General features: G+C 36.2%; 1 protein-coding gene across 1 annotated transcript in view; it reads right to left on the reverse strand.

The window, feature by feature from the left end:
• The window catches only part of TSPAN12 (tetraspanin 12), a 68994-nt gene that overhangs the window by 23837 nt on the left and 29325 nt on the right, over nucleotides 1–15832 (reverse strand). The window contains 1 exon segment of the mRNA NM_001134021.1: nucleotides 3030–3104. Within this exon segment, the coding sequence (NP_001127493.1) occupies nucleotides 3030–3104 (75 nt within the window).

The raw sequence follows: 15832 nt of genomic DNA on the forward strand, positions 1-15832 counted from the left end.
TTCAGAGAACTAGTCAAAGTTCAAGCTACTCGCCATAAATTAGTATTATCTCATAACCTTTTGGGCATAAAATAAATGGAAGTGAAATAAATTATCTAGAAATGTACAATCTGAAACTCTATCACTGACAGATTTTATCTAGAGAAGGAATAATGGGTAGAAGATGAGCAGTACAAAAAAAACAGAAATAATGAGAAAACAGATTATCTGATGTCAAGTTACTTGATTTAGTTAATATATCAATTTTTTAAAACTTTACCTTCTAAAATAAATACAGGTTGTTTCCTTATTGTGACCACGATCAATCTGAGACCAAATGTGGAAGAAAACAGAGGAGACCATTGAGGTTCTGACACAAATACTGAGGTCTGGTCATAAAGTAACACACAGGTTGATTGGTTCCTTGCATGGAACAGCTAAAAGCACAAAGCCCATTCTATGTAAAGGCTGGGTTCTGCAAAATTTGGCAGATAATAAACTTTAATGGTACTTTTCACTCACACTGCTATTAGTGCAAAAGCAATAAAAAACCTGACGAACTTTTTTTAAAGAACTGCTTTTACATTTCACTTTTAAACAGCCCTTGCTCCATCCTGATGATGTAATGGGAAAGATTTATGAAAGCAAAACAGTGATGTGTGCCCTCAACTGGAATGGTAGTGGGCACCTATTTAGTACTGCAGGACTCAGGAGTTATTTGCAGATGGCCTCTTAACAGAATAGAAGAAAGTGTCTAAACAAGTATACATTCATTTCAATTTCCTCATATTTTTAAGAATTACTTTAAAATCAAAACATTTGGTTTCAAACATCTTAAGTTAATTCATTTTGAACTTGCTGTATCTTAGAAGATTTACCAAATATTAGTATGGCATATACACTCTAATGCCCATGTTTAAAATCCACAAGAAAGTAAACCAATTGCTAAAATCCTTTTAATTACCAAACAGAACACAATAAAAAGTTGAGGTAACAGGATCCAGAACTAATGATAAGATGTACTCTCTATGGCTTAAATGTCAAGGAGACACATTTATCATTTGAAAACGGAAAAAAATAAGAGAGACAATCTCTTGACCAGTAAACCACAGAAACTGATTTCCTGGAGCCAAGTACTTTTTCACTCCCCTAATAAAGTTTCCAGAGACAGGGAGAAAATATGATTTTCAAAGACAGCAAACAAATTCCTATATTAATAGGAGATTTCATATTAATAAAAGCTCTTAACTTTATATTAAACTAGTTAGAATCTGAGCTAACTTTTCGCCTTTTCAGGAACTCTCTCTTCTTACTTAGTGCCATTGTACATTGGAAGCATGAGTGTCTTCACAGAGATACATATGTGTGAGTGTGCCAAAGCACCACTGACATGTAAATTGGAGTGTGTAGAGTAGCCACTAGTCTGTGGTTACTACTTAGTATTCAAAACAGTCTCCAAGCACAATAGTAGATTCACCAAAGAATCTTTGAAGACTACATCAGCACCAGAAATGACTTCTATTTTACTGTTCAATTGCCCAATGACTTTCTTCGCTCTGAAACAAATACAATATAATCTTTCTCTCTTCTAGAGAGTTACCAAATTTTAAAATGTTGAAGATGCACCAGGGAACTTGTCACAGATGCAAATGCCCAGTCCTTGCCCTTTCCTCCCTGCCTTCCCCTCCATTCTGATTGAGCACATCTTGGCTGGAGCCCAATAATGCATATTTTTAAGAATCATCCTGGGTGGCTCCTACTGCAGATGGCCCAAGAACTACACATGGAAAATCACCATTTTACTAAAACAGAATTACTCTACAAAGTTTATGGGGGAAAAAGTCTGGCCTCCCTCCATGAAAACAACCAGCATTCACAGACATGCAAAAGCGTTCGACATCACATCACTAGCAGTAAATGCACTAATTTCCCTCAATGAAGTAAGCAAATGTTAATAAGTAATAATACCCAGTGAGTGCAAGGGTAAAGTGCGAGTGGTAAGCCAAACATGACTAGTAAAAATCTTAAGACTGAGAAATGTTATGCTCATTTATGCTAGCTATAAAAGTTGTCCCAGCCATTTCAACTGCTGAAATAAAAGATAAAAAATGATGAATAGCTATTTTCAAGTAGCCAAGTGTGGAACTGTGAGAGTGTTTCTAGATTGTGCTAAACACACTTCAAATACATCTCTTACTTAAGGTGGAAAATGGTTCTGCCTGTCGCAAACAGGAGATGTAGGCTTCCTAGTCATCTGTTCACTATTGCAGTCAGCATTTTATAAGGCTTTATGTAGGTGTTCAAGAATTTTCAAACTAATCATCTGCGAATGTGAATCTTTTCTATTATTAACTTCAAAATTGGTAAAATTATTTTAGAACATATACTATATTTAGTCTATGATACCCATGTTTAAGCAGCCTGTGGAATTAAAGACATATACAGAGTATACCAAATAAAATTTTACAAATTATGGTTTGGAAATGTGCTTTAGACACAGAAAAGAAAATGCTAGTTTTCAGAAGTATTGGGATTATTAACTGTTATCATGTAGCATAAACATTCAAATTAATAATCATGTGCCTAAATTACTCTAAAGTACTGATATGGTTAGGCTTTGTGTCCCCACCCAAATCTCATCTTGAGTCGTAATCCCCCTATCCCCACATATCAAGGGACAGACTAGGTGGAGGTAATTGAATCATGGGGCGGTTTCCCTCACGCTGTTCTTTTGATAGTGGGGGAGTTCCCAAGAGATCTGATGGTTTTATAAGGGGCTCTTCCCCCTTCGATCAACAGTTCTCCTTCCTCCCGCCATGTGAAGAAGGTGTCTTGCTTCCTCTTCACCTTCTGCCATGATTCATCTTCCAAGAGGAAGATGTCTTGCTTCCTCTTCACCTCCCCAGCCATGCTGAACTGTGAGTTAATTTACAAATTACCCAGTCTTGGGCAGTTCTTTCATAGTGGTGTGAAAATGAACTAATACAAGTATCTAATTTAAAAGGCTGAACTGTTGTTTTAGATTGTGATTATATCTATTTTGAACTCACCATAAGTTCCTGTTCATATGTCCAAACGCCACAAGCCAGTTCTACACAGAAAATGACAAGCAAACTTCCAAAGTACTGTAGAAAAACAGAAAAGTATGCTGTTATTATAGTATCAAAATAAAATAGGCTCCTCAAAGACAGACTTGGTATTATGTTTACCTAGTGAACAAGAAAACAGAGGCGAGTTTTCATGAAGCCCCTCAGAAGCGGATGGGGAAATTATCAGCAAATTTAGAAATATCTGCAGATAACATTTAATATTCATCTCAGTGAGCCCTAATTTATTAGCCGTCTCCTGAGAAAAATCTTTTATAAATGCCACTACTTTCATTAGGATAAATAATAATTTACATGTTCTAGTTTGATAAACTTTAACCAAGTTCTCCAAGAAAGGGAACCTAATTCCTTTCAAAGTGGAGGAGGTGAAGTCAAGAAGTTCAATGCTCTGCCTCATGAGCAGATTTTAACTTATTCTTCTAGGCAATGGGGGTTGGGGGGTTTCCTTTGCATTCTTAGAAAAAGCACAACATAGAACAAAATCTCAACTACTGTTGACACTTTTTATAGTAAGTTTCTATTATGGGGAAGGCACTTGGGATATAGAAAAGAATATCAAAATTCTGATAAGGCATGCATAGGCAAAAAAATAACACGAAGTTGAATACAGTGTCAAAAGCAGAAATGGAGATAAAAATTCAAGATTCCTATGAAATAGAGAAATATGCAGTGTTCCAAAAGGTGAAGAGGACTGGAACAAAGAAGAGAAGAGAGAATACCAGGCAAATAAAAGCCATGAACAAGTGTGCAGGGTCGGCTGCAAAGTCAAGCAAAGAATCGGGGAACAGGAAACAGATCCATCTAGGTGGAGTGGGGTGGTCAGAAAGAGGAATGAGAAGAGATCAAATGTGAAAGATGGACTGAAGCCAGATTATGGTGAGCTTTAAATAATACACTAGTGAATTTTAAATCCAACATGTAGGCATTAAGGTAGCATCTTTCAAAGGTTCTGAATAGGGGAATGACATTATAAACTGATAAAATAAAGGCAAAGTGCTCAATGATTTGGAAAAAGGAAGGCTAAGGGGGACGGTGAAGATCCCTTAGAAGGCAGCACAAGAGGAGGCATGAAGTGAGCAGCTGAACTTAGATGGTAGCCTTGCAAACAGGCAGAAAAGAATCATTTTAAAAGGTATAGGAAAAGAAAATTGACAAGGCATTAGACTCATTGAATTTAGAATGGAGGAGAATGATGTATTTCACCAAAGCAGATAAATTGTCAGGGGTAAATAGCTCTGTGGGAAGATAAAAAATCTAATTTTATTTTATTAATATAAAAATGTTTAAGTATCAGAAATATAGATTTGGCTGAGTGTGGTGGCTCAGGCCTGTAATCTCAATGTGTGGGTTTTGGGAGGCAGGAGGGTCACTTGAGCCCAGGAATTCAAGACCAGCCTGGAAAATATAATGAGACCCCATATCTACAAAAAGAAAAAAGAAGAAGAAAAGAAAATTAGCCAGGCATGGTGGTATGTGTTTGTAATCCTAACACTTTGGGAGGCTGAGGTGGGAGGATCACTTGAGCCCAGGAGATTGAGGCTGTAGTGAGCTATGATCATGCCACAGCACTTCAGCCTGGGGGACAGAGAGAGAACCTGTCTCAAAAAAAAAGTGTAGATTTGAAGCCCACATAGCCAAGGGTGGAATTGAAAACCATTATTATGATTAGAAAAAAACAGCAACTTTTGGATAGTGCTGTTTATCAAGTACTTTCACAATTAATTCACTCAAGAATCCTGTGAAAAATAGATAAGGCTACCTCCTTTTACAAACAAGAAAATTAACACAAACAGCAGATAATGTGACTTTCACAAGAATGTGCATAATGAATTTGAGAGGACTGGATCACTGTGGCTGTGTTCCTGTGTCATACCTTGCCCAGTTGTGGTGGTAATTTTACAGAGGCAAGCAGCAAAAATATGAGAAAGAACGAGCTCTGTGAAAATCATCCTACTAATTTCAGCAGGAATAAAACTTCATTGCAATTATGACTATTCCATTCTATTTACAGTGGGAGGTCAGGGAGGGAGTACCAGGTAGTGATGATTTGTGAATAGCCTCCTTCACTGGACTGAAAGCTCCACTAAGGGCAGGTACTTTCTTGCATTCCTCATCACATAATAGGTGTTCAATGAGTATTTGTTAAGTAAAAGAATAAATGCAAACAAAGTAGAAAGGTATGATAGTGAGTAGGACTGGGAGCTACCTTGGCCTGGGTGATTAGGGAAGGTCTTTTTATAAAGGTGATCTTTAAAATGAGTCAGTACAGACAAGAAAGAAGCAATGCTGTTAAGACTTCAGAAAAAAGCAATCCAGGAAGAGGAAATACCAAGTGTCATGTGGCCTTACATGGTGAGCTAGCTAGTTAAAAACGCAATGGTAACTGGCACACAGAAAGAGTGGGATGGGGTACAGGGTATGCAAGTAGACGTTATGACCTGCCAAGAAACAGATCATCCTGAGCCATGGAAAGGATTTGGGATTTTATTCTATGGGTAATTCAAATCCATTAGCAGGTGGTGTGATCTAATGTACATTATAAAAACATAATTCTGGCAATTTTGTGAAAAAATGACCTGTAGAAAAGCAAGGTGTGATGAATCTAATAAAAGATTGCAGAAGTAGATTGAAGGCAAGAAAATGGAAAAAGTGGACTGAATTAGGATTGTGAGCCATCAGGATTCAAACTTAAAGTTTCTTTGTTCATAATATTTGCTAATAAAAGGGGGAGTGGAGTATAAGATATAGAAAATGGGGCTGATTTTCTACTACCATAACATACCTCCTATGATTTAAAAATATAAATCATTGCCATTAGTTTTAATCTGCTTCCTTCATATTTCTTTCATATAAAAAATAAAGAATATATAACTGCATAATCTCTCAGACAATAACACAGTTTCAAAATAAGTGTTGGTTCAAAGGATAAAGTACTATTTTGTTAAGGGGCTCTCATTTTGCAAGCTACTTTTATTTTTGGCATACATAGTACTCATGGTCAGCTTTAATATACTCAGATATCATTTCAAAGTATTGTTATTTCTAGGCCTTACTTTAAAGATTTCAGCCTTGAAAGTATGATTAGAAGAAATTTTGTGAGCATAGTACTTCAAGCCAATTTTTATCCAAACTTTCCTTAATGCTTTACTTAAGAGATTTCTAGACATAAAAAATACTATATTTGCATCTTATGTTACAAAGAGACCAAATGTTCAGTAACTACATACTGGATCACTTTTCTAATCTTTGATACGAAAAGACCCTTAGAGAGAGTGAGACTCCAGAGAAAAATTAAACTATGAGACATTTTTTGTTCTCTCAGATTCTTAACCTAAATTTGTTTCATATTTGATGTCTGGCTACAACGAAAACCAAAGCATCCCTGAAAAGGCAAGATATGTTTATCAATAAAACATGGACATGCATGATGATTATAAAGAAAAGAGGAAATGCCCTGACTTTGCCTTGAGGATAACCATGTAAATTTCTTGACCGGTTATATAACTTTTTAAATCGTACTTGAATAGTCTCTCATTTTCTGCCTCTTGGAGTCATTAATCAGTTTGCAAATGTAGCCTGTGATTGGTATGGAGGGGCTAAGTTTCCTATGAGCTCGACACCCTTAACTCTGGGAAAACTCCAAAGTGACTGTATCTTTCAGATTTCCAATGGTTTCATATGATGCCAGTTCTCCCATACAAAATAATTTTTTTCTTTATTCCACTAACACTCAGGAACACCGATTTGTTTGACTTTGATGTTGAAAAGGCAAGTTTCAACATTATAACATGTTCTTGGAATAAATTAAGTTTAAAATTTGATTCAAATAAAATATTTTAAAAATGATGTTGCAGCTTCACGGTCAGCTGTCTTTTCTTTGTTGTTACTGCTATAGCCTGAAACATCTAGTCTTCTAATTCCAAGGAAAACATTAAATGTCAAATTCATCCTTGATACAGGATAAAGAGACCATCTGCATCTACCCCTAAATTTTCTTTTGTGGTGAGATCTGAGTCCTTGATAAAGTCATTCTCATACTGATTATTGCACTGAGAATCACTCAGCTGCTATTTAGTTTAAGAGCTAGATTTGAAGCATCTATAAAGCATGATGCTAATCTTAATTTCAATAAAACAAAATTAGCCCAGAATTAAACAATAGTTCCTGCTGAGCTGTGTTGTGGTATGAAGTGTACATCCCTATCAATGTGACTACACAAACACCTGTTGTCTTCAACATTACTGGGAACAGGTATGTATCTCCCGATGGTGGCAGCAAGTGTTCCTCGTGTTTCTTGCTTTCCCAATGCATATGATCTGATGAGATGGTCTGTACCAGTCTAGTTTGCAAAGCAACTCACCCTCTCTTCTCCTAGTGGGTTTTCTTTCTAGAATGATGAAAAGTGCTCTGAATTTGGAGTTAGATTTAAGTTCAAAACAAGCTCTGAAACATATTGTGTGACCTTTAGCAAACCGTTTAACTGTCCTTGTGTCAGTTTGCTTATCTATCTGATAAAGATAAAAAAAGAACCCCCTTTTACAGTTGCCATCAAGGTAGATTTGATATATGGGAAAATGCTTTGGAAAATGGAAAGCATTATAAAAATGCTATTCTGTACTAGTCTGTGAAACACCATCCATAATGACTTGTCCTCTCTTTCCGTATGTAGCCTTCATTCTCTGCAGTGTGCCGCAGTGTCTTCCTCATTATTGTTTTCCAGTATTTTACCTCCTATTCTTTATTTTTTTACTTTTCTCCCTCCCTCTGTGTGTCGGGGTTTCCTTGTCTGCTGTATTTCAGGTCTCAGAGACTTTAGCATATAAACCACTTGGCTGTCCTACTCATAAGTCACAGTGCTCCCTCCACTGCCAGATCATCAGTTCTGGCTGGCAAGGATCCTGTTCTTAAACATTATTTTATCCCCAGTGCCCAAGCAGCACCTGTCACACAGCAGATATTGGGTGGAATGTCAGTGGAAATAATGACCAGTTTACCAACTAAGACCAATTTCAGTATTCCCTTGGGTTCCTCTAATTTGAACCTTGAGTGTCTTATTAACATTTGACTCCCCTTGATTTCTGCCTACACATTTCTATTTTAAATATTGCCTCTCTTTTACCAGTGTCTTTTCTGTAGATTATGCTATAATAATCCAGTATGCCTTTAAACATTTAACACAATTTACAAGTGAAAGAAAGGGAGTAACGTGCAGACTCTCCCCATCTCAAGCTACTACCATCTAAACATTTTAAACGAATGAAGAATGAATAAATGTGTGTCTATAAAGGAAATTAGAATGTCATTATTTCCATTATAAATTATTTTACTTGCTTTGAAAAATTGTTCAATACAGAGTTCCTAAAAATATCTAAGCTCCTCTACTACAGACCAACTAAAACTTGTTTTCCACAAATAAGTTTTATTCCTAAACCTATGTTCACGAAAAAAAAAATTGCATCTAACACAGCATTCTGATAATAGGATACACCCCCTAAATGATGTAATCAATCAGAGATTTTTTCACCAAGTCACTGAAGCTGAGAATAAATAACTTCCAGTTCAAAGATGAGCGCCTTCATGTTTGAGGTAATAGAAGATTAAATAAAACAATGTACGTGAAATTGTCTTGTTGACTTAAAAAAAAAAGCTGTAAAAATGGAAGAACATAGGCTTTGAAATAAAACAGACCTGGCTTCAGATTTTGCCTACTTGACATATCCATTGGCTAGTCTTGGGCAAACCACACCTCAGTTTCCTCATTTGTAAAGTGAGAATGTTAAAATTACCTTGCAATGCTGTGCAAAAGATTCCATAAGGTAAAGTGCTGCTTCCTTGTAAGCACTTCCTAAAAAGTAGCCATTATTAACAATATCATAATTTCTACTAGAGCACAAACTGCACATGAACAAGAGCTATCATTGTGTTTTAAATACTTACCACACTACCTGGCACATAGCAGACACTCAATATATGTCTCCTGAGTAGAGGTAATTAGGATTAGAAGATGAGAATGATGGTGTATAAAACTGCTCATCCTCCTGAGACTATCAGTGTCACCCCCACAAAAGGTGTCTAATCCCAAAGGCTATTACATGAACTTTTAGTAAAATCCCTGTCCAGTGAGACTGTATTTGGTATTTTCCAAAACATCTTTATTACAAAACTAAAGCAGGATGGGTGTGGAGGGTGGGGAACACAACTTCTTTTTTAAAAGTAGTGAAATCAATTTGTCTGTTTTCTTAAACAAACTGAGGTTGGTCACAGAATGACCAGAATGACATGTTACTAGTCCCTTTGTCCACTGGAAGTATCTGAGGAGGAAAGGAAGGGCATGACACCCACCTTCCGATTTAAGCCCTTGGGGACGTGTGGGTAAATGCATCCCTTCGTAGAAACAAAGAGGATTAATCCCCCCAACTTTTAAAGTTATTCACATCACTATATGTATACAGACAAAATAGTAAAATCTCAAGGAAGGCCCTTTTCTTGAAGAAACATTTATTTATAAAAATGATCTGCTTCCCTGATACCATCACCCCCTAGGATTTCCCCCTAAAGAAAGCAGATTTAACACTTGCCCTTATTCATTCTTCCCTTTGAAACTTCACTAAAACAATAGTAAAGGGATATGTTAAAAGGCATAATCCCAGAGAAAACTGAAAAAAGGAAAAAGAGACAATAGCGAGTATATTTTGGAAAAGTGCAAAGCAGAGAGCAGAGTGGCAAATTTCTCATCAGTCCCCCAAAAGCTGAATGCTAAAGCAATAGTGGGAAGACCTGATTCACATCACAGAGTCCCCCAAATACTCAGGTATTGGCAGCCCTGAGGTGGGGATAAAGAGAGTAGAACTTGTTGAAAACACCATTTAGGAAGAAGTTAGACCTCCCCCAAACACAGGCCCCTCTCCCATCCTATGCAGCAGGGTGACTACCCTACCTTCACCAATAGAGATGCTCGAGGAAGTGGAGACACTAAAATAGAGTCAGGATTGGGGACAGCAAGTATAGTAGATGACAAAGTACAGTACTAGAAACACAGAATTGAAGGTCAAATTTACATACCTTTCCTACAAAGGTTCAAGACACAAATCAAACCAAAATAGCAGTGGACTTCTAAAGGACAGCAAACGAGTGTCTTCAAAATTCTGAGGAAAAAGTTATTTGCAATCTGGAATCGTATAGCCATCAGAATTAATGCATGAGGGTTTATAAAGCCATTTTCAGGCATATATCCTTTAAAAAATTTCCTATGAATGCTTTTTCCGGAAATTACTGGAAGACATGCTTCCTAAAATGAGAGACTAAACAGAGAAGGACAATGACTTGGAATCCAGGAAACAGAGGGTCTAAAATAAAAGGGAGGCAAAGGAAATTCCAGAATGGTAGTAAAAGGATATCCTATGATATCCTTTTACTACCTGAAGCAATAGCTTCAGGAGGCCTAGGCTGGAGCAGGTCTAGAATGCTCTGAGATATATATATATATATCTCCGATGAAATGCCCAATATATTTGACTATATAAAGAAAAAACTTACACCAGAAGGAAGTAATTCACAGTTGAATTAAACATAAATACGTAAAGCAACAAAACAAAGAAATTGATGAATTTCAAGAAAAACAACAGATCGTTCCAGAAAGAAAATGTAAACCCAGTACTTTATCAGACCCAGCTGTAAACAGCATTTACATGGTCATAATCATGTAAACACCAATCTAACCAAAATTATGAAATGTCTGGGTTGAGGTGAGATAGGAAGTATGGTGGGTGAGGCACAGCAGGAAAGGGTGCCAGTTCTTTATCTTCCATAAGGGGAAGCCAATGGATAGTGCCCAAAACTAAAAACTAAAAGAAGAGTTACATAAATATATGATTTAGAGATATGGAAGTAAATTCCAAAGGAATCTGCTCAAACAAAATTGAAAGCAATTGCCTCTTGGGTGTGGAAAATGCCAGGATGAATGACTGCAATGTTTCATCATAAGCTTTTTGGAACTAAATTAGCTCTCTAAATTACGTGCTTGGAGCACACTGATAAAAGTAAAAACAAAATTAAAACAAACAATAGACCTCTGGAGGCCTTGACACCAAAGAGAAAAGACTTGGTAGCTGAAGGACTTTAAATATGTTTTACACAGAAAATCATAAGAGGCACAATTATACTTCAGGGTTATGGGAGGTAAAGGAGGTGAGTGGAGATTGGAAATATTCTAACTACACAGGTACAGTCTTCTTTTCCCTAAATGTATCCTCAGTAATTCAAAATAGAAATGGTATAACAAAAATATAAAAAATGTATACCCAGGCTAGACCCTGCTTTGAAATGTGAATTTCTTCTGCAATATTGCCCATTAAAACTATACACTTGGGAGGCCAAAGTGGGCAGATCACAAGGTCAAGAGATCAAGACCATCCTGGCCAACATGGTGAAACCCCATCTCTACTAAAAATGCAAAAAAAAAAAAAATTAGCTGGGCATGATGGTACATGCCTATAGTCCTAGCTACTCGAGAGTCTGAGGCAGGAGAATCGATTGAACCTGGGAGGCGGAGGTTGCAGTGAGCCAAGGTGGTGCCATTGCACTCCAGCCTGCTGATAGAGCGAGACTCCATCTCAAAAAAAAAAAAAAAAAAAAAAAAAAACCTATACATACTGTTTGCTCAAATCAGTGTGAGTTGAATTATTTTCCATGTTCGTTCATTTCAGTCACAAAATCATAGAACCTAGAATTCTGTTGTTGTCAATTTCATTCAATGATAGTCTGAATTTTGTTTATTTGTATTCTATTGCCTCTCAATGAATGAAAAAGTGAATTTTTTCTTTTTACATCTTTACTTCTTTATTGTTAATAATGGGTATTAACAAACTTTCTAAAAAGACAATATTTGCTTTTGTATTAAATATTTCCAATGATTTTCACTTTGGGGAAACTTGACTTTTTAAAATTTTCATTTCTAACTTTTATTCATTTAATGAAGGCAAAAAAGCAATCTTCTCTAACAAAGCCAATCAATTTATTGAGTGCCTATATTTTGGAAAGTATTAAACTTGGTAAAAGCAGTTGAAAAACATAGGAAAAGATACTTTCAATTACTAAGAGCATGTTTAGAGAAAATATACTCTCTACATGTAAAACTTAACACCGTCATTCCTTTCAACTTTACAAAGAGAGGACTCTATGATATATATTATCTAAAGAAAACAAAAAACCCTATATCTAACTCACCACAAATAGAAAAGGCAATTGTTTTCCAAACTGTTTTTCTATATAAATGCCGCTGCAAAAGAATTTTTACATTAAAAGAATTGTAATGTTTTCCTTGAACACTTTTACATAAGTTTTTTTTTTTGTGCAAGCAAGCAGATAATTAACCAAGTATCACAGAATCCCCCTCTACAAGAATCTGCTACACTAAAAGAAAAGTAAAAAGTATAAACAATATAAAAGTTATTTTAACTTACTGTTCTCTGAATTTATAACTAAAAACTCAGACAGTTTTTTCATAAGTAACATTCAACATGATTTAAAACCACAAAAGTCAGATTTGCTTATCTTGTAAAATTGATACAACCTGTGATTCATCTCCCCCCAACTAAAAGTTATTTCAAAATATAACATACTTTACTGGACATTTTAATATTTTTAAAACATGGTGCCTTTTGACTCCTATCTACATGCTACATAGCCAATACTTTTAATAAACAAAAAGTTTGATGAAAGGCCTACATTCACTAAATGATAAATGATAAACTCCAGTCTCTATCCTGTCAAATACTAAACTCTGCAAACTTTCAGTGCTAAGTATCTTTATGGCAGTTGTTTATTTTTCCTTTCCCAGTGATTGGAGGTTTAAAAATATTATGTTACTCACAGTTAGTAAATAAGGGAATTCCATTGCCAAATATTTGTACAAGATAATGGAACAGCCGTCCTTCTATTAAGAATCCATGGGGACTAAAATACTAACAACCTCAAGAGTACTTGCTGCTGAAAACACATATACACACAGAGCCTCTGTTTTAGCTATAGCAGACACACACTTGGTAATTTCTGAAGGTCAATCATTCACCACGTCAATATCTCTCTACAATTTTTTTTAAAAAGTCAATACAATCAGGTCAGCCTGATTTAGGAAAAATAAATTAGAACTATAGACCAATGGTTAAAGAAATAGTCTTGTCTTAGAGACCGTCCCAAGCCCACCAGTATCAATAACTACTCAGGACATGCAGAAATTTAAGCTCAGATTAAAAATGTATGGTCCTTTGTGCATGCTTGTACTTGAATAAATATTGAATATTTTTTCTAAAATTATATCTTAATTTACTCCCCTTTTCAGTTTCATTTACATTAATAATTGCTGAGCTAATTTCTTATTAAAGATGTTGGTGAAATTCAAATTAGTAAGGGTTTGCTTCATGTGATGTTCAAACTACTAGACAGAGAAATGTGTTATGCCAGGATGTGCCAGTCTAGCTGAGGGCTACAAGTTCCCAGGGTCAATGAGGTACATCATGAGAGGTAAGGCATTAAGGGTCAGTCAATAAAACATCTAAACACACTAGAGAGGTCACCATGCATATGGTGTCTATTGCCTGGTAAGCTAAGTCAGCTAAAGTGTGCAAGCTCAGCCCTATCTCAAAAGATTTACAGGCTGTTACTGGTTTCTGAAGAGGGTATCTACACAGATTATTGGGCCATTCCTAAGAATGTGAGACAGGGGTCCCCATTACCAAAACCCATACATGAACATGCAAACAGGAAGGAGCCTTAGCAATATCTCAAGCAACACAGCCAAAATAATAACACACGCAATTCTGACCCTTATCGTGCCTCTCACTCAGACCTAACCAAATGTGTCCAGATACTTCCCAAACAAAAGAGGGGAATGAGTTCACTATAGTCAGCATCTTTATTTTTATTAAATTTTTTTTGGAGACAGAGTCTCATTCTTTCACCCAGGCTGCAGTGCTGTGGCATGATCTCGGCTCACTGCAACCTCCCCATCCCAGGTTCAAGTGATCTCCTGCCTCAGCCTCCCAAGTAGCTGGGACTACAGGTATGCACCATCATGCCCGGCTAATTTTTGTATTTTTAGTAGAGATGAGGTTTCACCATGTTGGCCAGGCTGGTCTCGAACTCTTGACCTCAAGTGATCCACCTGCCTCGGCCTCCCAAAATGCCGGGATTACAGGTGTGAGCCATTACGCCCCGCCAATAGTCAGCATCTTTATGAAAACACTTTTATAAGACAACAAGTTAGGAAATGAGAAGTTTTAAAAGACGTTTGATTAGGTGAAAGAAAACTTGTACTATAATAGCCGTCAACAACTTTTTAGCTTATCTATAACTCTATGTCTGCGAAAGTATCTCCCTCTAAATCACATTTTTTGCTTTCAAACAAGATAAATACTTTATTTTTGTATATTCTCCAGAATGACCACAAACCCTATTTGTTAAAAAAAGGTATTAAAGGAAATAGTTTCCTTTAAATTTTACAAATCCACATATATAAATATGTATTACAAGTAAACAGCTTGTTCTTTTCATTGATAAATATATTCATGCAAATACACTTTGTTCCTAAACCATAAATATTGTTATTCCCACAGAAAAAAGCGTAAGAACATAATTATTTGTGAATGTTACACTCTGATTCACAGTCATGCTCAATGTTCAGAGAAGAAAAACGATGTATAAACAATGATAAAATTATTAAATCACCGAAGTTGCCAAAACATCAGTAATTCAGTCTAAATGATAGAAGGAAGTTTGAATTAACTACAAATTACAGAATAATTGTAAAGAAATGCACTTTTGTTACAACAAATATTTGAATATAACAATGTTGAAAAGTAAAGACCTGCTTTTATAAACAAACCAATGATGATGTGAGGAAAGCATATCCATTATCTCTAAGTAAATGTTTTTAACATTCTTGAAAGGTTTATTCGTGAAAATTTGTTCTCCAAGTTTGTCTAAGCAGTTCTACCACAGTCCTCTGACACTAGTTGTTTAAGACAAGTCTTTTCCCTGAGGCTGAAAAATCGCTGCAGCGTTCCAAAGAACTAATGTTGTAACCCTCAGCAAGGTTCTCTTGGTGCTGGCTTGTTTCCCTAAACTCACCTTAGCCCAGCACCCAGTGTCTAGATGCCTAATTTAGCTTAGTCACTATATTTTTAGTATCAAATCTGAACTAAAGACATCTAGATTAATAGAATTTTATTTATAATGAGATCTGGAAAAAATCTAAAACATTAGATGGACTTCCCCACATGAGTACCTTTATTCGCTCATCAATAAAGGCATATTGTCAGTATTAAAGCATCTCCTCCATTCTCTCTTCTATCATTAAAAAAGGTTATCAAAACGTGATACTCCCTTACTTATCCAAGAGTAATAAGACCAGTATCCATTTCTCCCAGGTAAATGAGCAGAAGGTCCAGGATCAGGGAATAGACACTCCTACCAGGGATACATAGCAAAAGATAGATCAGATTGTGCTTCTGCTCACAAAACTTCAGATCACAGAGTATGCATGACATTCAATTTGGCACCAGCTCACACAGCCAAGTCTCAGCCATATCTGATACACATCTACCCTAAGAAATACATGTGCCCTTCTCCAAGCCCACTGTGAGCTTTCCAGTATTATCACAATTGTTCCTTCCACCAGCCTTTTGGTCCTCCAAAGTGCCTTTCTCCCCTGGGCCACTGTCCACCAACCACTCACTGCCCCTTGCCCT

Source organism: Pongo abelii, chromosome 6 (assembly GCF_028885655.2).
Source record: "Pongo abelii isolate AG06213 chromosome 6, NHGRI_mPonAbe1-v2.0_pri, whole genome shotgun sequence".
Lineage (NCBI taxonomy): Eukaryota > Metazoa > Chordata > Mammalia > Primates > Hominidae > Pongo > Pongo abelii.